We start from the raw sequence: 15,496 nt of genomic DNA, 5'->3' as shown, positions 1-15,496 counted from the left end.
ACGGACAGTGACTTTAGGTCTCGCATAAAATCTTTATTCTGCCTTACTTGGCAGTGCAGTCCCAGGCCTGACTTTTCCCTCTCCGGTTCTCAGAGTACCTGGCAGTCAAACCACGGCTATCTCCCATGCCAGCTCACCCAGAGCAGGACTCCATTCCCCTAGCAACATCCTAGAGAAGGTGACCTAGGGAAGGACTGTCACTGCTCAGAAAACACATCCCCACCCCCTACATTTGGGAATTCAAGAGCAGAGGAGTGAGGGGCATCAGAAGCAAGGCAGTTGTCAGGAGGAGGAATGCAAGACTGGTGCTGGACCCAGCCATCCAGTTCTCGCCTGCACAGAGGTTGCTTTCATTCCTTTTCTTCTGTTAATTTGGCCTGTTTTCCAAACATGGGTCAAACAACCCCCCTCCCAGAAGCAGCAGCAGCAGAAGGAAATGTTATTAAAAACGGGTCCGTTAGTGGGCATGGTGTGTGGATGGAGTCTTTGGGATTTTGGCTGCCAAATAAAGACTTTATTGTTGTCATTCCTCCTCTCCCAAGCTCCCCCCCTCTCTTCCCTCCTCCCTTCTTCCCTCCTCCCTCTCTTCCTCCCTTCCTCCCTTCCTCCCTCCCTTCCTCCTCCCCTCCCTACTTACAATCAGCCTGGCCCTCCCCTAACCTAACCTCCCTACCCCAATAGGATCTCGTGGAGGAAGAGTCAGGCAAACACAAGCACGCACACACCACTGGGAGACCAGAACCTCTGGCTGGCTCTCTGCTGCCACAGCTCCACTGCGGGTGGGGGGAGCAGAGGCAGTCTCGCCTCGCCGGAGACAAACCAGAGCTGAGAGGAGAGGCAGGTGGTTCAGGTAAGCCTAAGCCGTCTGGAGGAGGAAGGCTCCGGTCTCCAGCCAGCTCCTTCCCGCCCCATTCACGCCAGGTTACTGCTCTAGGCTCTGTGCTCTCCTTCCTTCCACCCCTCCTTCCTTCCATCCCTCCTTCCTGTCTTCTACCAGATTTTCCTCCTTTCAAAGGAGCTCAAATCAGTCTTCCTCATTTCGTCTCTAGCCTCTCCCTTCTCTTCATCATTCTGCACCCAATTATTGGCTTGTTGCAAAAGTTAAACTTTCTTGGTACAGATGTGTACTGTAGCACAGAGTTATGAGGCACGCAGTATTTCTAAACATCAGGTTCCCATAGAAACTCCACTCTAGAACCCATTTTGCTGCAGCTTTGATGTTTTGTCACACACTGTCACAGGCACACACATGTGCCACACAGATGCTGCACTTTCACTTCACACACACGCACATGCACACACAATGTGAAGGCATCCTGTCCATTCACCTCCATTCTGATGGCATTTGATATGCAGAGCTAGAGCACACAGTGACAAGACCCTGGCCGGAGCACACACAGGCATGCGCACACACACTGCACCTAAGAGAAAAGAGAAAGTGCGTCTTCCCCCCGAGGTGGCAGAGCCAAAGAAATCATGTGTCCTGAGTGCATGCAGAGCAGGAACAGGATGAACAACAGCAGGGGCTGGAAAGATTTCTTTGTTCTTTAGAACTTAATTGGGTGGGAGAGAGAAAAAGCAGCTTTCCAACCTGCACAGTGTATTCCCAGTAGCTCTGACTTTCTCTGCCTCACTAGTCCAAACCACTTTTCTTTTGGAAAGAGAGGGAAGAAAGCAACCCTACTCTGAAGCCTTAGAGGTACTAATTCCCAGCACTGGGGGTATTCATTTCTGTTTCTGGCAGGGAGGCAGAAAAGAATTCTCTTTAAAGCCACTTCAACATAATCCCACATTGGCAAGCGCTCCCTATGGGAGAGGAAAAATGTAGTTCCTTAATCAGTCAAGGGAGGGGAAAACTGAAGTGGGAAACTTAATTTTTTAAATAGGGTGGACCCTCTCTATTTCCCCAGCTCATTCCTCTTCAATTATGCAGAGTGCTATCCCAAGGCAAGAAGGTCATGGTCTAAGAGAGAGTCTCCAAGTATGGTTGGTCTTCGAAATCACCTGGGTGCAGGGGAGGGTGAGAGGTGCTCACTAGAAATACAGATATCTGGACTCTTTGCTTTAGACCCACAGGATCAAGACCCAGGGATCTGCTGTTGTTTCAGGACATGAGAGGCAGCTAGGGTTTGAGAATCTGAACCAGAGGGCTGAGAGAGACGTGTGTGGGACTGAGGAGCCCAGGACTCTGGCAGTGTTAGCTGGGCAGATGGGCTGTGTGCCTTCCCGGACAAGGACTGTCTGATGGAGCAGCTTCAGAGTGTCTCAAAAGGGCCACCCTCTTTTGCAGAGCAGAAGCAAGCACCTGAGGGAACAGGGAAGACCTCCTGTGAGCTCTCCACTTCTCTTCTTGTAAGCACTGGGAGCTGTGTAATGAGGGAACATTCCAGAAAGCAATTTCCCCCAAGGTAGCTCCAAAGAGCTTAGGCTTCCTCCTACCTGCTAATCTGCCTGCCTGGGCCCCCAGGGGCACTGTGCAGGGCTCCTCCCCACCCCTTTTAGATTCCCCCCTCCTGCCCAATAACTGCCTGCTCTGGCGGGACTGCACAGAGGACAGGCCGAACCACCAGGTCTGCACTCCCTCTTCACCTCCCTGGGGGCAACCCCATCTCTTGGGCCTCTGGGGGAAGCTGGAAGGGATAGGCACCCAAGGTTGGGAGGGGAAGTCATGAGTCACAGCGGGACTCCACAGCCAGCTGAGGACAGCAGCCTGCAGTGTCCCTGGTCAGCACCCCTGCAGCTGCTGCCGAAAGGCTCAGGGATGGGAGCCGGTGTTAGTGACGGGGAGGGACAGAGTGAACATTCCCCAAGTGGCTGGGGGCATCTGTGGCTTCTCTAATTATTTGATTCTGAGACCTAAGTGTGGTCTCAGAGGCCTGAAGGGGAGGAACTTGCTCTGGGTAGGAGAGTTGGTGGAAATCCAAGTAACCATCTGCAAGGACCAGCATTCAGTGGAGGGAACGGCTGTCCTCTGGCCAAGCTGAAGGGACAGAGACCCCATTACTTTGAAATAATGTCAATAATAGCTTAACATTCACCGAGCACTTGCTTTTTGCACATTTACTCACTTAACCTTCAAAATAATCTGATAAAAATATGTTAGTACACCCATTTTGCAGATGAGGAAACTGAAGCTTAGTAGAGGTAAGAGATTTCCCAAGAGTTACCCAGCTAAACAGCTGAAGCACTCAACACATCAGACAGATTCTTGTAGGCTTTCTTCACATGGTGGAAAAGCTAGGGAATTGAGGCAGAGAGAAGGACATAGCGAGGAGCCAGGCCGTGAGAGGACAAGAGCCATCTCTCCCTAAATTGTTCCCCTTGCCTTTAGAATGGAAAACTTGTTCTTCTGGACTAGTGGCCTGAGGCCAAAAAACATTGTGTTTACACATTGCCTTGTGGTAGACACTGGGGAGACAGATGGTTTCTCCATTAGAGTGTTAGATTTATTTTTAGCTCTTTTTGATCTGCCGCACATTTTAAAGTCCCTTATCACGTTTACTTCTGAAAATAACCCCATGAGGAACAGAGGGACAGGGAAGATTTCTTTATCTGTGTTTTACAGGTAAGGGAAGTGAGGCTGAAAGCAGGGTCATGTCCCTATAGGCAGTGGCGGCTGGGCGGGGACCCCACACCCTCTGTCTAGTTTGCACCATGATGCTCTCTTTACCTTTGCCCCAGTCAGCCTTACTCCCATTCTGATTTCACTCCCCAAGAAAGGGACAGTGAGTCCGTGACTTGCTGAATTCACCGTGCCTCCATGCTAGCCCTTTCCTCAGAACCCCACAACGCCTACTTGGAGGCCTTGAAGAGTCTCAGGCAGCTGAGGTGGGCCTGCCTCACTCCTCTGTTGGCAGCTGTGCAGAGTACCTGATTCCCCTGGCTTCCAACTCCCTGGTGGGCTTCAGGAAGACTCAGAGAATAGAATGGCTTTCAGAAGTCTGAGTTTTGGACAGAAGGAAGGAAACCAAAAAAGAAGGTCATCCCAACGTCCATGGGCACAGCTCTGGCAGAGGCAGCCCCATTCCAACGGTGGGGTCACTACCTGGGTTAAGCCACGGAGGCTCAGGGGTAATGAGCTAGATATGAAATCTGACAAGAACACCAGGAAGTAGTGTGGAGTCATCTTTCTTTAACCCAAGGAGACACACCCAACCTCACTCTCAACTCAACCCCAATCCCAGGCTCTCTCCATACAAAGCCTATTACCCTAGGATTTGGTAAACCCATGTGGGCCTCAACCCAACCCTGCCCTGAAACTAAACAATGCAAGAGTCCTGGGAATCTGAACCTTAAATGAATGAATTTATGAGCTAAACAGAGACAGGGCTATCTCACTTTAAAAATCAGAGTCTCTTGAGAGGATATGTTCTTTTGCAAACAAATAAATGAATAAATGAAACCCCCACCATTTGCAGAGATTTTATGCTCTATGACATGCCTTCATGTGGATGATCCCATTTGATCCTCACACAGTTGGGGGCCCTGGGCCTGAGGAGGTGGGTCAGAGCCAGGATTCAAGCTTAGGTTTCTAATACTTGAGATTGAAATTTGAATTTAAAACTCTCTTAGGAAATCTTCTCAAATGGGAGAGTGAATTTTGGGTTGGTCAAAGCAATTGCTTTCCACTCACAAATGAGCAGCTTTTTGAGAACAGGTGTTGATGAATGGGGTTACAGGAGGTCAGTGGTTATAAGTGGTCTACATGCATTCATTGATCAAGCAGTGAGCTCGGCCCAGCAGAAAGTGGGGAGGTGTGCTTGTGAAAGCATAAGAAATTTTAAAATCACATACACTTACAATCCAGCCTAAGGGAACTTATGACTGGACAGAAGGTTCTGGAAGACAGGAAGGTGTGACTTTGGGCTTTGTGCGAGAGACTATAGCTCCCTTTGGAGTCCAGGGACTTCTCGTCTGTCCCAAATTCTGGTTTAGAGACTTAGACTGTGGGGACAGCCCAGACTCCATCAGGAAGGAGCACTGTCGCATGAGAAAAGCCTTAGAGATGAGCACTGCTTCCTCAAGGAAGGAGCGTGTGCACACACACACAGAATGGTTCAGCCCCAGGGCTAAGAGCAGGGGAATTCAACAGACCTAGTTTCTCCAAGGAACAGGCCCAGGAGCTTCTCCTCCAGAACCTTCTCTCAGTTCTAAAAGGAGCTTGGCCAGCCCAGAGGTCTGGAGCATAGACAGATCAGACGGTCGGTGGGGAGATAAGGGAAGTTCCCAAAGGGTCTGGCACAGGAGGTGGCGACAAGGACAGCCTGTGTTCACGGGGATGGCAGGGGTGGGAGGCACGCCCGTCGGGTGGAGCTGTGACTGACCGGCGGCTCTGACACGCCTGAGCCAAGCGCAGCCCGGGCCCCGAGACACCAGGAAGCACCCCGCGCCAGGGCCAGCTGCCTGCGTCACAGCGGCAGCTCCGCACGGGCAGGACTTGCTCCACTCAGGGCCCAGGGCCTGGTAAATGCTCCTGCTGACCAAGGCAGCGAAGGGGACAGGGCTCCGCCTGGCTGGGAAGCCTTCCTGGGGCTTCTCACTCCACAAGAGACCTCTTGCTTATTGTCAGGCTCCCAGCTGGTCAAGAAGTAAAAAGTGCCAAAGCAAAAAAAAATTCAAGGTCACAAAAACTGAGGCTTTTAAAAATGTTTGGTTTTAGCACACTAATGTAATGCTTTAACCCCATTTAAAATATCTGTGCAATACTGTTGTGCTATTTTCAAGAAAATTACAGAACTTCTAACATTTTCATTGATAGTTCACCAATTACAAGTGGTGTGGGGTCTGGCAACAAGACTCAAGTTTAATTCTACAATTAGTTTTTAGTTTTACACTTTAGTTTTAAATTAGTTTAGGTTTACAATTAGTTTTTCACCTCAGTCTTTGTGGTGTGTCCCCAAGATTGTTACGTGGGCAACTGGAGATAAAGCCAAGAATCTAAGTGCAGCGTCCTTTGTGATAGAAGGCCAGGGGAAATGGCCCCCTGGGCCCCCTTGAAGAGGTCTGCCCGGCAAGAGGCCACCTTAGAAGGAGGAGGAGAAGGAGGAGAAGCTGCAGGGCGGCCTCCTCCCGCTTCCCTCCCCTCTGTCTCCCTTCTGCTCCTTCCTTTCCACGCTTTCCCCCATGAGGACCCACACACCACACGGAGGAGGGGCGGTGCCTCTGCTCACACGTGTGGCACAGGGAGAGGAGGGTCCGTGCGAGCGTGTGTGGGCTGGGTGTCCAGGGCAGGGGTGTAACAGGCGTAGGTGGACTCCCTCGCCCCTGCAGGGTAAGCCCTGCCCTCGTCCCTGTTTCTTGTCACACTCAGCTCCTTCCAAGGAACAGACTCAGGCTAAATATCTGTGAGGGGCTTCTGCTGAGCTAGCTTTGAAAGCTAGCAGGAAGCCAGTACTGGGTCACACAAGGGAAGAGCTGAGCCGATGTGGGCTCCAAAGAAAGGGGGGGGGGAAGCCTGGAGCAGAGGCAGTGATCCCAGGGTCCAGATGCAGCTGAGATCCAGCCCCCTCTCTCTCAAGGAGCCCCGAGAAACCTGCATCTCCAAAGTGTCCCGGGCCCTAGGAAGGGGAGGGGCAGACCAGCGCAAGTTGTGAAGAAGCAGCAAAGAGGGCCATTGGAAGCAACGTGGAAACAGATCCTGGAGGAGACCAGAGGGGCTGCCACAGGGACCTGGGCAGGGGAAAGGACAGGCAACCCGACAAGCTAGGGCGGGAAGTCTGAGAGAGACGCCAGTTTTTGTCTGCAGCCTTGGGTCTACCACAGTTTCCTCAGCTTAATTTGACTCAAGCCACATGGCCCTATCTGAAGCATCATCAGAACCAATGGGAGAGGCAACCCCAGAGCATCCTTCAGCAACCTATTCCACTATGTCTCTGAGGCGGGCGGGAAGTTCTTTACATCCCACCCCGATGCCATCAACTCCAACGCATATGGGAAGCAGCAATACCAGATCAGAAGAAATGAAAGTGGTTTCCCTGCAGCTTTTTTAAAAATTGAAATATAGTTGATGTACAATATTATCTAAGTTACAGGTGTACAATACAGTGGTTTAAAATATTTAAAGGTTACACTCCATTTATAGTTATTATAAAATATTGGCTATATTTCCTGTGTTGTATAATATATCCTAGCTTATTTTATACATAATAGTCTATACCTCTTAATCCCCTATCCCTCCTTATATTGCCTCTCTCCACTAGTAACAACTGGTTTGTTCTCTATACCTATGAATCTTCTTTTTTTTTTTTGTTATACTCACTAGTTTGTTGTATTCCCCCACAGCTTTCCGTTGTTTCCTTGTTTATTTCCCCAGGAGCCTCCACATCTGGGGAGAAATTCTGGGTGTGTGTCCTGCTGGCAAAGACCAGCATTCTCTGAGCTGAGCCCTGGGGAGGAGGGGTGAGCGGGGGCAGACGCAAGGGGACGGCAGCACTTCCTTCCCAAGAGCTTGCTGAGCCCACGGAGATGTAGGGCTTTGTCCTGGGTCTGCTGTTATGTAGCTTCCTGGCCTTGACAAGCTACTGCTCCCCTCCAGTACTCAATTTTTATAGATAGTTGAGTCTGGACTCTGTGAATTTCAAAACAGTTTTAGCAATGCTACATTTTTTTTCAAATGGATGCTTCAGCTAACCCTTAATATGTGTAGCAGATTTTAAAACCACAGAGCTCCTCAGGTTGGCACAGGGGTGAGTTGCGGGGTCCCCCAAGGCCATCCCCTTAGTCTCCCTCCCTCAGGCGGACTCCACAGAAATGGGGCACAGTTTGAAAACCACTGAGCTATGGAACCAGTAAGGACCCTTCTAGATGTAATACCCCAGGACTCTACGGCTCACATATCCTCACGTCCCTCCTATAAGGGGAGAGATGATTTTCTCATGATGAGGACTAGAGTGGTTAAGGGTGTTCTCCAAGAAACCCTGGGGCTCCTGATTCGTAGCTCAGAGTGCATTTTGCCAAGATGGCTGACACTCTAGCACATCAGCAGCTGGGCCTCTGCGACAGGGAGCCAGACACTCAAACCCCTGCTGCTTTCTCACCTGCTGGATACAGGCCAGCAAGGAGATGCTTCCACAGGTCCCTCCCGCAGCTCCCCGAGCCATCCCGGCCAGTTCCAGCTGCAAAGACACGCGCTCTTTTGACCGAGGCCCAGCAGGCCGATGACCTTCCGCGTTCCTCCCCACAGGTGCATCGCCTGGATCATGAGGTCATCCCTCTGCTGGCTCCTCACACTTCTCCTCATCTTGGCCTCAGCGGCCCAAGGCCAGCCAACAAGACGACCGAGACCCAGACCGAGGACCCGGCCCAGACCCAGACTCAGGCCCACACCCAGCTTTCCGCAGCCCGATGAGCCAACGGAGCCTACAGACCTGCCTCCCCCGCTCCCCCCAGGCCCCCCATCCGTCTTTCCTGACTGTCCCCGGGAGTGCTACTGCCCCCCTGACTTCCCATCCGCCCTCTACTGTGACAGTCGCAACCTCCGAAAGGTCCCCGTCATCCCATCCCGCATCCATTACCTCTATCTCCAGAACAACTTCATCACTGAGCTCCCAGTGGAGTCCTTCAAGAACGCCACGGGCCTGAGGTGGATCAACCTGGACAACAACCGGATTCGAAAGCTGGACCAGAGGGTGCTGGAGAAACTCCCCAGCCTGGTGTTCCTCTACATGGAGAAGAACCAGCTCGAAGAGGTGCCCGCGGCACTGCCCCGGAACTTGGAGCAGCTGAGGCTGAGCCAGAACCAGATCTCCAGGATCCCGCCCGGGGTCTTCAGCAAGCTGGAGAACCTGCTGCTGCTGGACCTGCAGCACAACAAGCTGAGCGATGGCGTCTTCAAGCCCGACACCTTTCAGGGCCTCAAGAACCTCATGCAGCTCAATCTGGCCCACAACACCTTGAGGAAGATGCCCCCCAAGGTACCCGCCGCCATCCACCAGCTCTACCTGGACAGCAACAGAATCGAGGCCATCCCCAGCGGGTACTTCAAGGGCTTCCCCAACCTGGCCTTCATCCGCCTCAACTACAACCAGCTCTCGGACCGGGGCCTCCCCAAGAACTCGTTCAACATCTCCAACCTGCTGGTGCTGCACCTGTCGCACAACAGGATCAGCAGTGTGCCCACCATCAGCAGCAGGCTGGAGCACCTGTACCTCAACAACAACAGCATCGAGAGTGAGTGCAGGCCGGGGGCGGCACTCCGGGGGCAGGGTGGGGGGTGGCCGGCTCTCCCACCTCGGCGCTTTCACGCGGGCCTCACGCCCGAGGACGCAGAAGCACCCGCTCTGGCACATCCTCAAACCTTAGTCTTTCCACTTGCGGCCCACGTGACCTCTCTGGGACGTCTCCTCATTTCTAAAATGGCACAAAATGTATACGAAGATTTACTAGTTTAGTACAGATAAAGTGCCCAGAATACCATGCTTGGAGGGTAACAGCTTTTCTGCCTCCAGCCCTTCTCACCAGCCCCTGCTCCTTTGCCCTCCAGACCTGTAGGTAAGGGAGATGTGAAATACAGTCCTGGACATTCTCCTAAAGAATGGTGACATTTAAATGCTGACTCTGGAATGTCCTGGATCTGTCTACTGCAGCTCTGGGAAAAGAGGCTTCTTCCCAAGCCTGAGCCTAGGTTTTAAAGAGTCTGTAAAAACATACACAGAGAGGCAGTTCTGTGTATACTATGAGTGGCTGGTGGTTTAGTCGCTAAGTTGTGTCTGACTCTTTGCAGCCCTGTGGACTGTAGCCTGCCAGGCTCCTCTGGCCATGGAATTTTCCAGCAAAAATGCTGGAGTGGGTTGCCATTTCCTTCTCTAGGGGATCTTCCCCACCCAGGGATCAAACCTGGGTCTCCTGCATCACAGGCGAATTCTTTTACCAATTGAGCCACCAAGGAAACCCCACACTAAAGAGCATACGATTGGAAAAGACGTGGCAGTCAGAAGAACATGTCTGTATGTGGATGCTTTCTGAATCTACCTGGAAGGCTAAAAGATTTGGTCATAAAAGTCAGTACACTCAATGCAGAATTTGTGTAAGCTACATTTACAGGGTCCCGGGCTTTGGATAAAAATTGTAGGTCAGAAAAAAGACTGGAAGTGACAGTTTTGCCCAATCAAAAACATCAGATCTGAGTAGAGCATCAACAGAGCAATTTAAAAACAAAAGCGAGAATATTCTCTGGCCCCTGGACAAAATCAGGCTACATCCACAAGACAAATGCAGCAGCTGTAGGAATGGAGACCAAGGAGAAAGAGAAGCACCCTAAGATGATATTAGGAATCCTTAGCTTTTAAGCCAAAAGATGAGAGGGAGATTTTTTAATTTCTATAATCTTGAAACAAGTGGATGATAGAACAGGCTCATCTGAGATAATCACACAAAGGTAGGGGAAGGCTTCTTAAATCTTGCAAGAAAGAAATTCAGAAAAAAGCAAAACTGTCTAATTTTACCCTGCAGGTAGCAAACTGATGGAACACATTACTCCCACGAGGCTGTATAGGCCAAAAATCTAGACAGAAAGGATACCCTGATTAATAAATGGTTGACAAGTTTCTACCAGACTGTGGATAAAAACAGGCCGCAGCGGGAGGGGGCGGTTATCCAACCTTCTGAGGTTGAAGACAGAAAGATTTCACCCACTCTCACCATTTCACAGATTTCAGAACAGCGTATCAGGGGGTTAAAGTCCAAAGCCACAAAGGTCATAGGAAGAAAATTCATCTATGTCAGGGCTCTTTCTGCTACTGCAATGCTGAAGAGAGAAGAAAGTGGAGAGAGGGAAGATGAGGAAGAGGATGAAGGAGATGAAGAGCAACCAACCACCCACCCGCAGAAGATAAAAGAAGCAAGGCTTGGGGAGGATAGAAAGCTTCATTTAGAAGAGGGCATAACTCACGTCATCTAACAAAAGGTGAAGGGGAAAACGGAAACCCATCTTCCATTTGAAAACGTATCTCCATTTGCCCGTCTCTTACCTTTCTAGCTCACTTTCCCCAGAGTCAGTCATCACTCCAGCATCAACGGCTCTATCACATCCTGGGGCCCCATGCCCCTCCCTGGTCCCCCTTTCTCTTCGTGTCATCCCTAGTTCAGAAATGTAGCCATCTTCTGCCCACCCTCAAGCCTCAAATCCTGTTTATAGGAAAACCTCCAGGGTAATCCATCCCCTGCTGGCTTCAGATCTTGCTTCCCTCCACTGTTTCTCCACATGTAGCCAGATTCATCTCTCTACAGTATAAACCTGATCATAGGGCCCTTCCAGATTTACCTCCCCCCACCCTGACCCGGGACACTAGTTCATATATCCCACCATCCCTCTCATAACAGCAGTCCTGCTCAGTGACGTTCCTCAGACTAGAAATCAGAGACCCTATCCTTAGTGAAATATCTGAAAGTCTTTCATAATTGGTGGCCAAAACTGGAGCCTCTCCAGTTTACTCTGCTTAGTATATCATGTTGTACTGTTTACTGGTTCCAAGCTCTGCCACGAGCTTTTTGCGCTCCACAACATCATTCAAATAGGTCACAGCATCAGAACACCATCCCCAGGTCTCTACGTGTTAATCCTATCTTTGAAGGGTCAGCTCAAAGTTCACTTCCTCCATGACTCTTTAGAGTGAGTTTACAATAACAATTGTTGATCAGTTCCAACTTAGTTCATTTTACAAACGGGTAAACCAAGCCTGGAGGTTAGGGTCAATCACTCATGGTCGCATGTTCCCAAGAACTGGTGAGACAGTTCCAGAGAAGAAATCTCTAGGGTCCTTATCCTTGTCCACCCTCTTCTCCCTCCACGTTTTGGCCTCTAGCCCTATGTGGCCTGACCCCCTGCCCACCTCTCCTGCTGACTTCTCCTTTTCTTTCTCCACAGAAATCAATGGGACCCAAATTTGCCCCAACAATCTAGTTGCCTTCCACGACTTCTCCTCGGATCTGGAGCACGTGCCGCACCTCCGCTACCTGCGGCTGGATGGGAACTACCTGAAGCCGCCCATCCCGCTGGACCTCATGATGTGCTTCCGCCTGCTGCAGTCCGTGGTCATCTAGGCCCTCCTGTGCCCCTGGAGCTCCTCCAGCCACACTGAACGCCCGTGCCCACAGTTTGTTTGCTCTGTCTCCTTTTCCTGCTCCCAGCTCTGCCTTTCTTATCCCACCTTCCTGAGTCAGAGACAAGCCACATACTCTGCTGCCCCTGCAGCTTCTAGAACAAGATTTCCAAAGGCTTGGTTTGGTCCACCCAGTTCAAAGACACCCACTGTGCACCCCAACTTCTTTTCCCAGAAGCATAGGTGTATGTCTAAAGACGTCCCACTCTTCCTCCCCTCATCACTCCTGGGTTAGCCTGGGCCATGGACTGAAATCTGGTTCTCGTCCTGGCCAAAGCAAGCAGAGAATGATCAGGGGCAGCCTAGACATGAAGTTTGGAAAGTTCTGCTGGAAACTCCTCTACTGTGGGCAGCTCTGACCCAAACAGACTGAGGAACTCAGGTCTCCTGGGTCAAGGATCCCATCTTCCAAAACTGCTGCTGCCCTGCCCCGTTCACGGGCACCAGACGGGCACCCACCCTCCGCCAGCTTGGGTTCTGGAAAGGAAGTGCAAGGGAACGGCTGAAGAAGGGCACAGGCTCAGAGATGCGCACAGGGACCCACTGCTCCTTCACAGGGTGAGACGGGCCCTTTCTTGGCATGCGGCCTCCTGGCTGAGCCTCTGTGCCAACAGTAAGAGCAGGGAGGAACATTCCAGGAGAAGAAAGGCCCAAAAACTGAGGAACCAGCCAGTGGGAGAGGGTCAGAGCCCAGGATGGCCCGTGTGGGTGCAGATGGCCCCGTGGCCGCTGGACAAGAGGCCCAGTGCCTGAGGAGCAGCATCCACGGGGAGGGCACAGAGCCACCAACCCTGCCCTGCCGTGCGCTCTCTGTCCCTCCGCTGCTGGGGAGCGGCTCCTGAGAAACTGCTCGAGAAGGGGCGGAGAGCCAGAAACCTCCCAGAGCCTGCTTCTGCTTGTGCAGCGGCCTCCCCTCTCAGCCAGGCACTGCAGTGACATCTGGTGGCCGCACTGCCCCGTACATCTGTAGGCGTGCTGTACAGCTGGCCCGTGTCCTCATCATCATTCTGGGGCGATTTGCCAAGGTCAGAAGTTGGCCTCAAGTTCCCACTTGAAAAGCTGTGGGCAATACGTATGGTCTCTGTCCTCTGGGGTCTATAGGGCACTCAGGTATAGAGGCACCAAGATAGGGGAACTGGTTCCCATATGAGCGAACCCAAGAGGGAAACTTCAGGAACCCAGAAGAGGATATGGTTTGTTCCCCTCTGCCCTCTCACCTTGCGGGTCCCTTCTGCTCTCTGCTTCCAGGTGGTAGACTAAGGTGGTGGCTACGGTACCCCTCCAAGGACCCTCTGGAGCTCATGTTCCCCACGCAGCTCCACCCTCTAGACCATGTTCTAAGGCAGGACAAGTCCTAAACATTATCCCCTTCCTTTGCAATAATTTATTCCCTGTATGGACTATCCTTCCCCCAAAGTTTTCCCACACACTGCTCCCCAATCTGGCCCCGGGGAGCAGTGTGTGAAAGCCCTCTAAGGGAAGCCCAAGTCCCGCAGAGCCAACTGACCATCATCTCCCCCTTCCTCCCTCTAGTGGGTGGAGCTGCCCCCCTACCGCCCTCAAGTGTACGTTGGTGGGACTGGGGACAGGGTGTGTCCCAGAAATGAATAGGACACAGTGCCCACTCTCAAGTTAGGTTGAGAAAAGTTCCAGAGATATTTAAGAAATTGGATTAAGCTAGCTCCCTAACTTCAAGAAATCTCCATTTTATTCTAATTTTTCTCTTCTGCTAATTTACAGAAAATAGGCCCGTTTCATCAAGTTCCTCCCCATGTTCCCATCCAATTGCTTCATTCTTTGCAGCTGCAGCTAGTTTCTCCAAAGCTCTTGCTGAAAGTCAAGATAAATTGTAGCCAAGGTGCTAGGCTTGGATAAGCCCCCTTGTGTGTCTTACTCCCACCTTGCACCCTCAGCCCCTCTGATAATAAGCACAGCACCTAGGACTCCTCAGGGAGGAGGGGTCATTCCCCTGCTCCTGCAAACCTGAACTGTTTTGTTTCAGTAGCAACAGAATCACCATCATCCCATTGCCCTGTCTAGAATACGCCGGCTTCCTCTAGAGCTCCCTGCAGCTGTAAACCAGAGGAAATGAATTGCCTGTAGAATCACACACACACACAACACGCTGGGTTCCCCTGGGTTTAAGGAGGATGCCTCCTCCATATACAACTTCATATACAACTTCATTCTCTCAGTGCTGTTGGCATAGGCACATACAGATGTGTAAGTAGGTGTGTATGTGTACTCTGTACCTACATCTATTCTTTCTTGAAGGTCATAACAACTTTGTGAAACAACTTTCACATTCCATCACGCTTCACAGCAGAGAAAATAAAGTGATATGAAAAATATCCTGCTTGAATTTGACAATGTAAACAGGTGAGAATAGTACCTTAAATTCATCTTGCCACCCTCTCCCCCTGCCTCCAACCTTACTACCTCTGAGAAGACTGGTAGAGATAGGATCCTATTCCTAAGAAACTCTAGGGAAATGATTCTAAAACCTTTTCTTGGTGAACTTCCCCCATTCCTAAACTCAGATAAAAAAATCTGGCAGCTACATGTGAAGCCCAAAACTCCAAGTTCTTTTCAACCCACAGATACTACTAGATGGTTGAGGGTCTCCCAAATGCTCAGTACTGAGACAGATACAGAGAGACACAAACCAGACTCCATTCCTAACCAGACAAAACTTACAGACTAGTTGAGGATCGGTAGTATAAGATGCACAGAACAGTGTGGCAGAGGTATATCAAGTGCAGTAAGCAAAGGACCAACCACTTCATCTGGAATGGTCTGTAGGCCATGCAGATATTCACCGAGGGGCAAGATCAGGATGCCCTGTAACCTCTCTTCAGGCGAAAGGTTTGTTTCAGAACCAACCTTGTAATCCTCCTGGACTACACCTTCTTTTGGATAAAAAACTGCCAGATACTGTCCCACTCCTGCTACCTTGCCTCCTAAATTTCTGCCTCAGTTCAATTCAGCAAGTGTGTATTCAGCAAGTGTGTATCAACTGTGTGCAAGGTTTCCAGCTAAGAATTCAAGGACATGTAATATATATACCCCCTTGCCCTTGAGGAATTCGTAAAGGGAAAATCCATGAATTAGTAATTGCATGTCTTAAGTGTCTGCAATAATGCTGGGTACAAAAAGCATTGTGGAGAGGGTCTCTACTTCTGCCTGGGAGAAACCAGAATGGTTCCTATCATTTGCGCTGGATCTTAAGATTTGAATCAGATTTTGCCAGGTGGGAGAAGGAGGAAAAAGCACATAAGCAGGAAAGAAGGGAACCAGCTTGAGGAAAAGATCAGAAGACATGGAGTCTATCGTGGGGGAGGGGGTGTGTGGGGTGTGTGTGTGTGTGTGTGTGTGAGAGAGAAGAGGAATGATTTGCA

The 15,496-nt window shown here is 50.8% G+C and overlaps 1 protein-coding gene across 1 annotated transcript; it reads left to right on the top strand.

Annotated features, from left to right (window-relative positions):
• The first annotated feature begins 680 nt into the window (after window positions 1-680).
• PRELP (proline and arginine rich end leucine rich repeat protein) lies at window positions 681-14,449 on the top strand. Its single transcript, XM_070470649.1, has 3 exons — window positions 681-850; window positions 8,183-9,168; window positions 11,864-14,449. The coding sequence occupies exons 2-3, from the start codon at window positions 8,199-8,201 to the stop codon at window positions 12,037-12,039; spliced, it is 1,146 nt and encodes a 381-aa protein (XP_070326750.1). The 5' UTR covers window positions 681-850; window positions 8,183-8,198; the 3' UTR covers window positions 12,040-14,449.
• The last annotated feature ends 1,047 nt before the right edge of the window (window positions 14,450-15,496 follow it).

This window comes from Odocoileus virginianus, chromosome 7 (assembly GCF_023699985.2).
Source record: "Odocoileus virginianus isolate 20LAN1187 ecotype Illinois chromosome 7, Ovbor_1.2, whole genome shotgun sequence".
In the NCBI taxonomy this organism is placed as follows: Eukaryota; Metazoa; Chordata; class Mammalia; order Artiodactyla; family Cervidae; genus Odocoileus; species Odocoileus virginianus.
This window is presented reverse-complemented; position numbering and strand designations above follow the sequence as displayed.

Excerpts from the sequence above, each read along its gene's own strand:
- PRELP (XM_070470649.1), top strand. The coding sequence starts at position 8,199 with ATGAGGTCATCCCTCTGCTGGCTCCTCACACTTCTCCTCATCTTGGCC. Across the intron at positions 9,169-11,863 it reads CAACAACAACAGCATCGAGA|AAATCAATGGGACCCAAATT; the intron begins GTGAGTGCAGGC and ends CTTTCTCCACAG.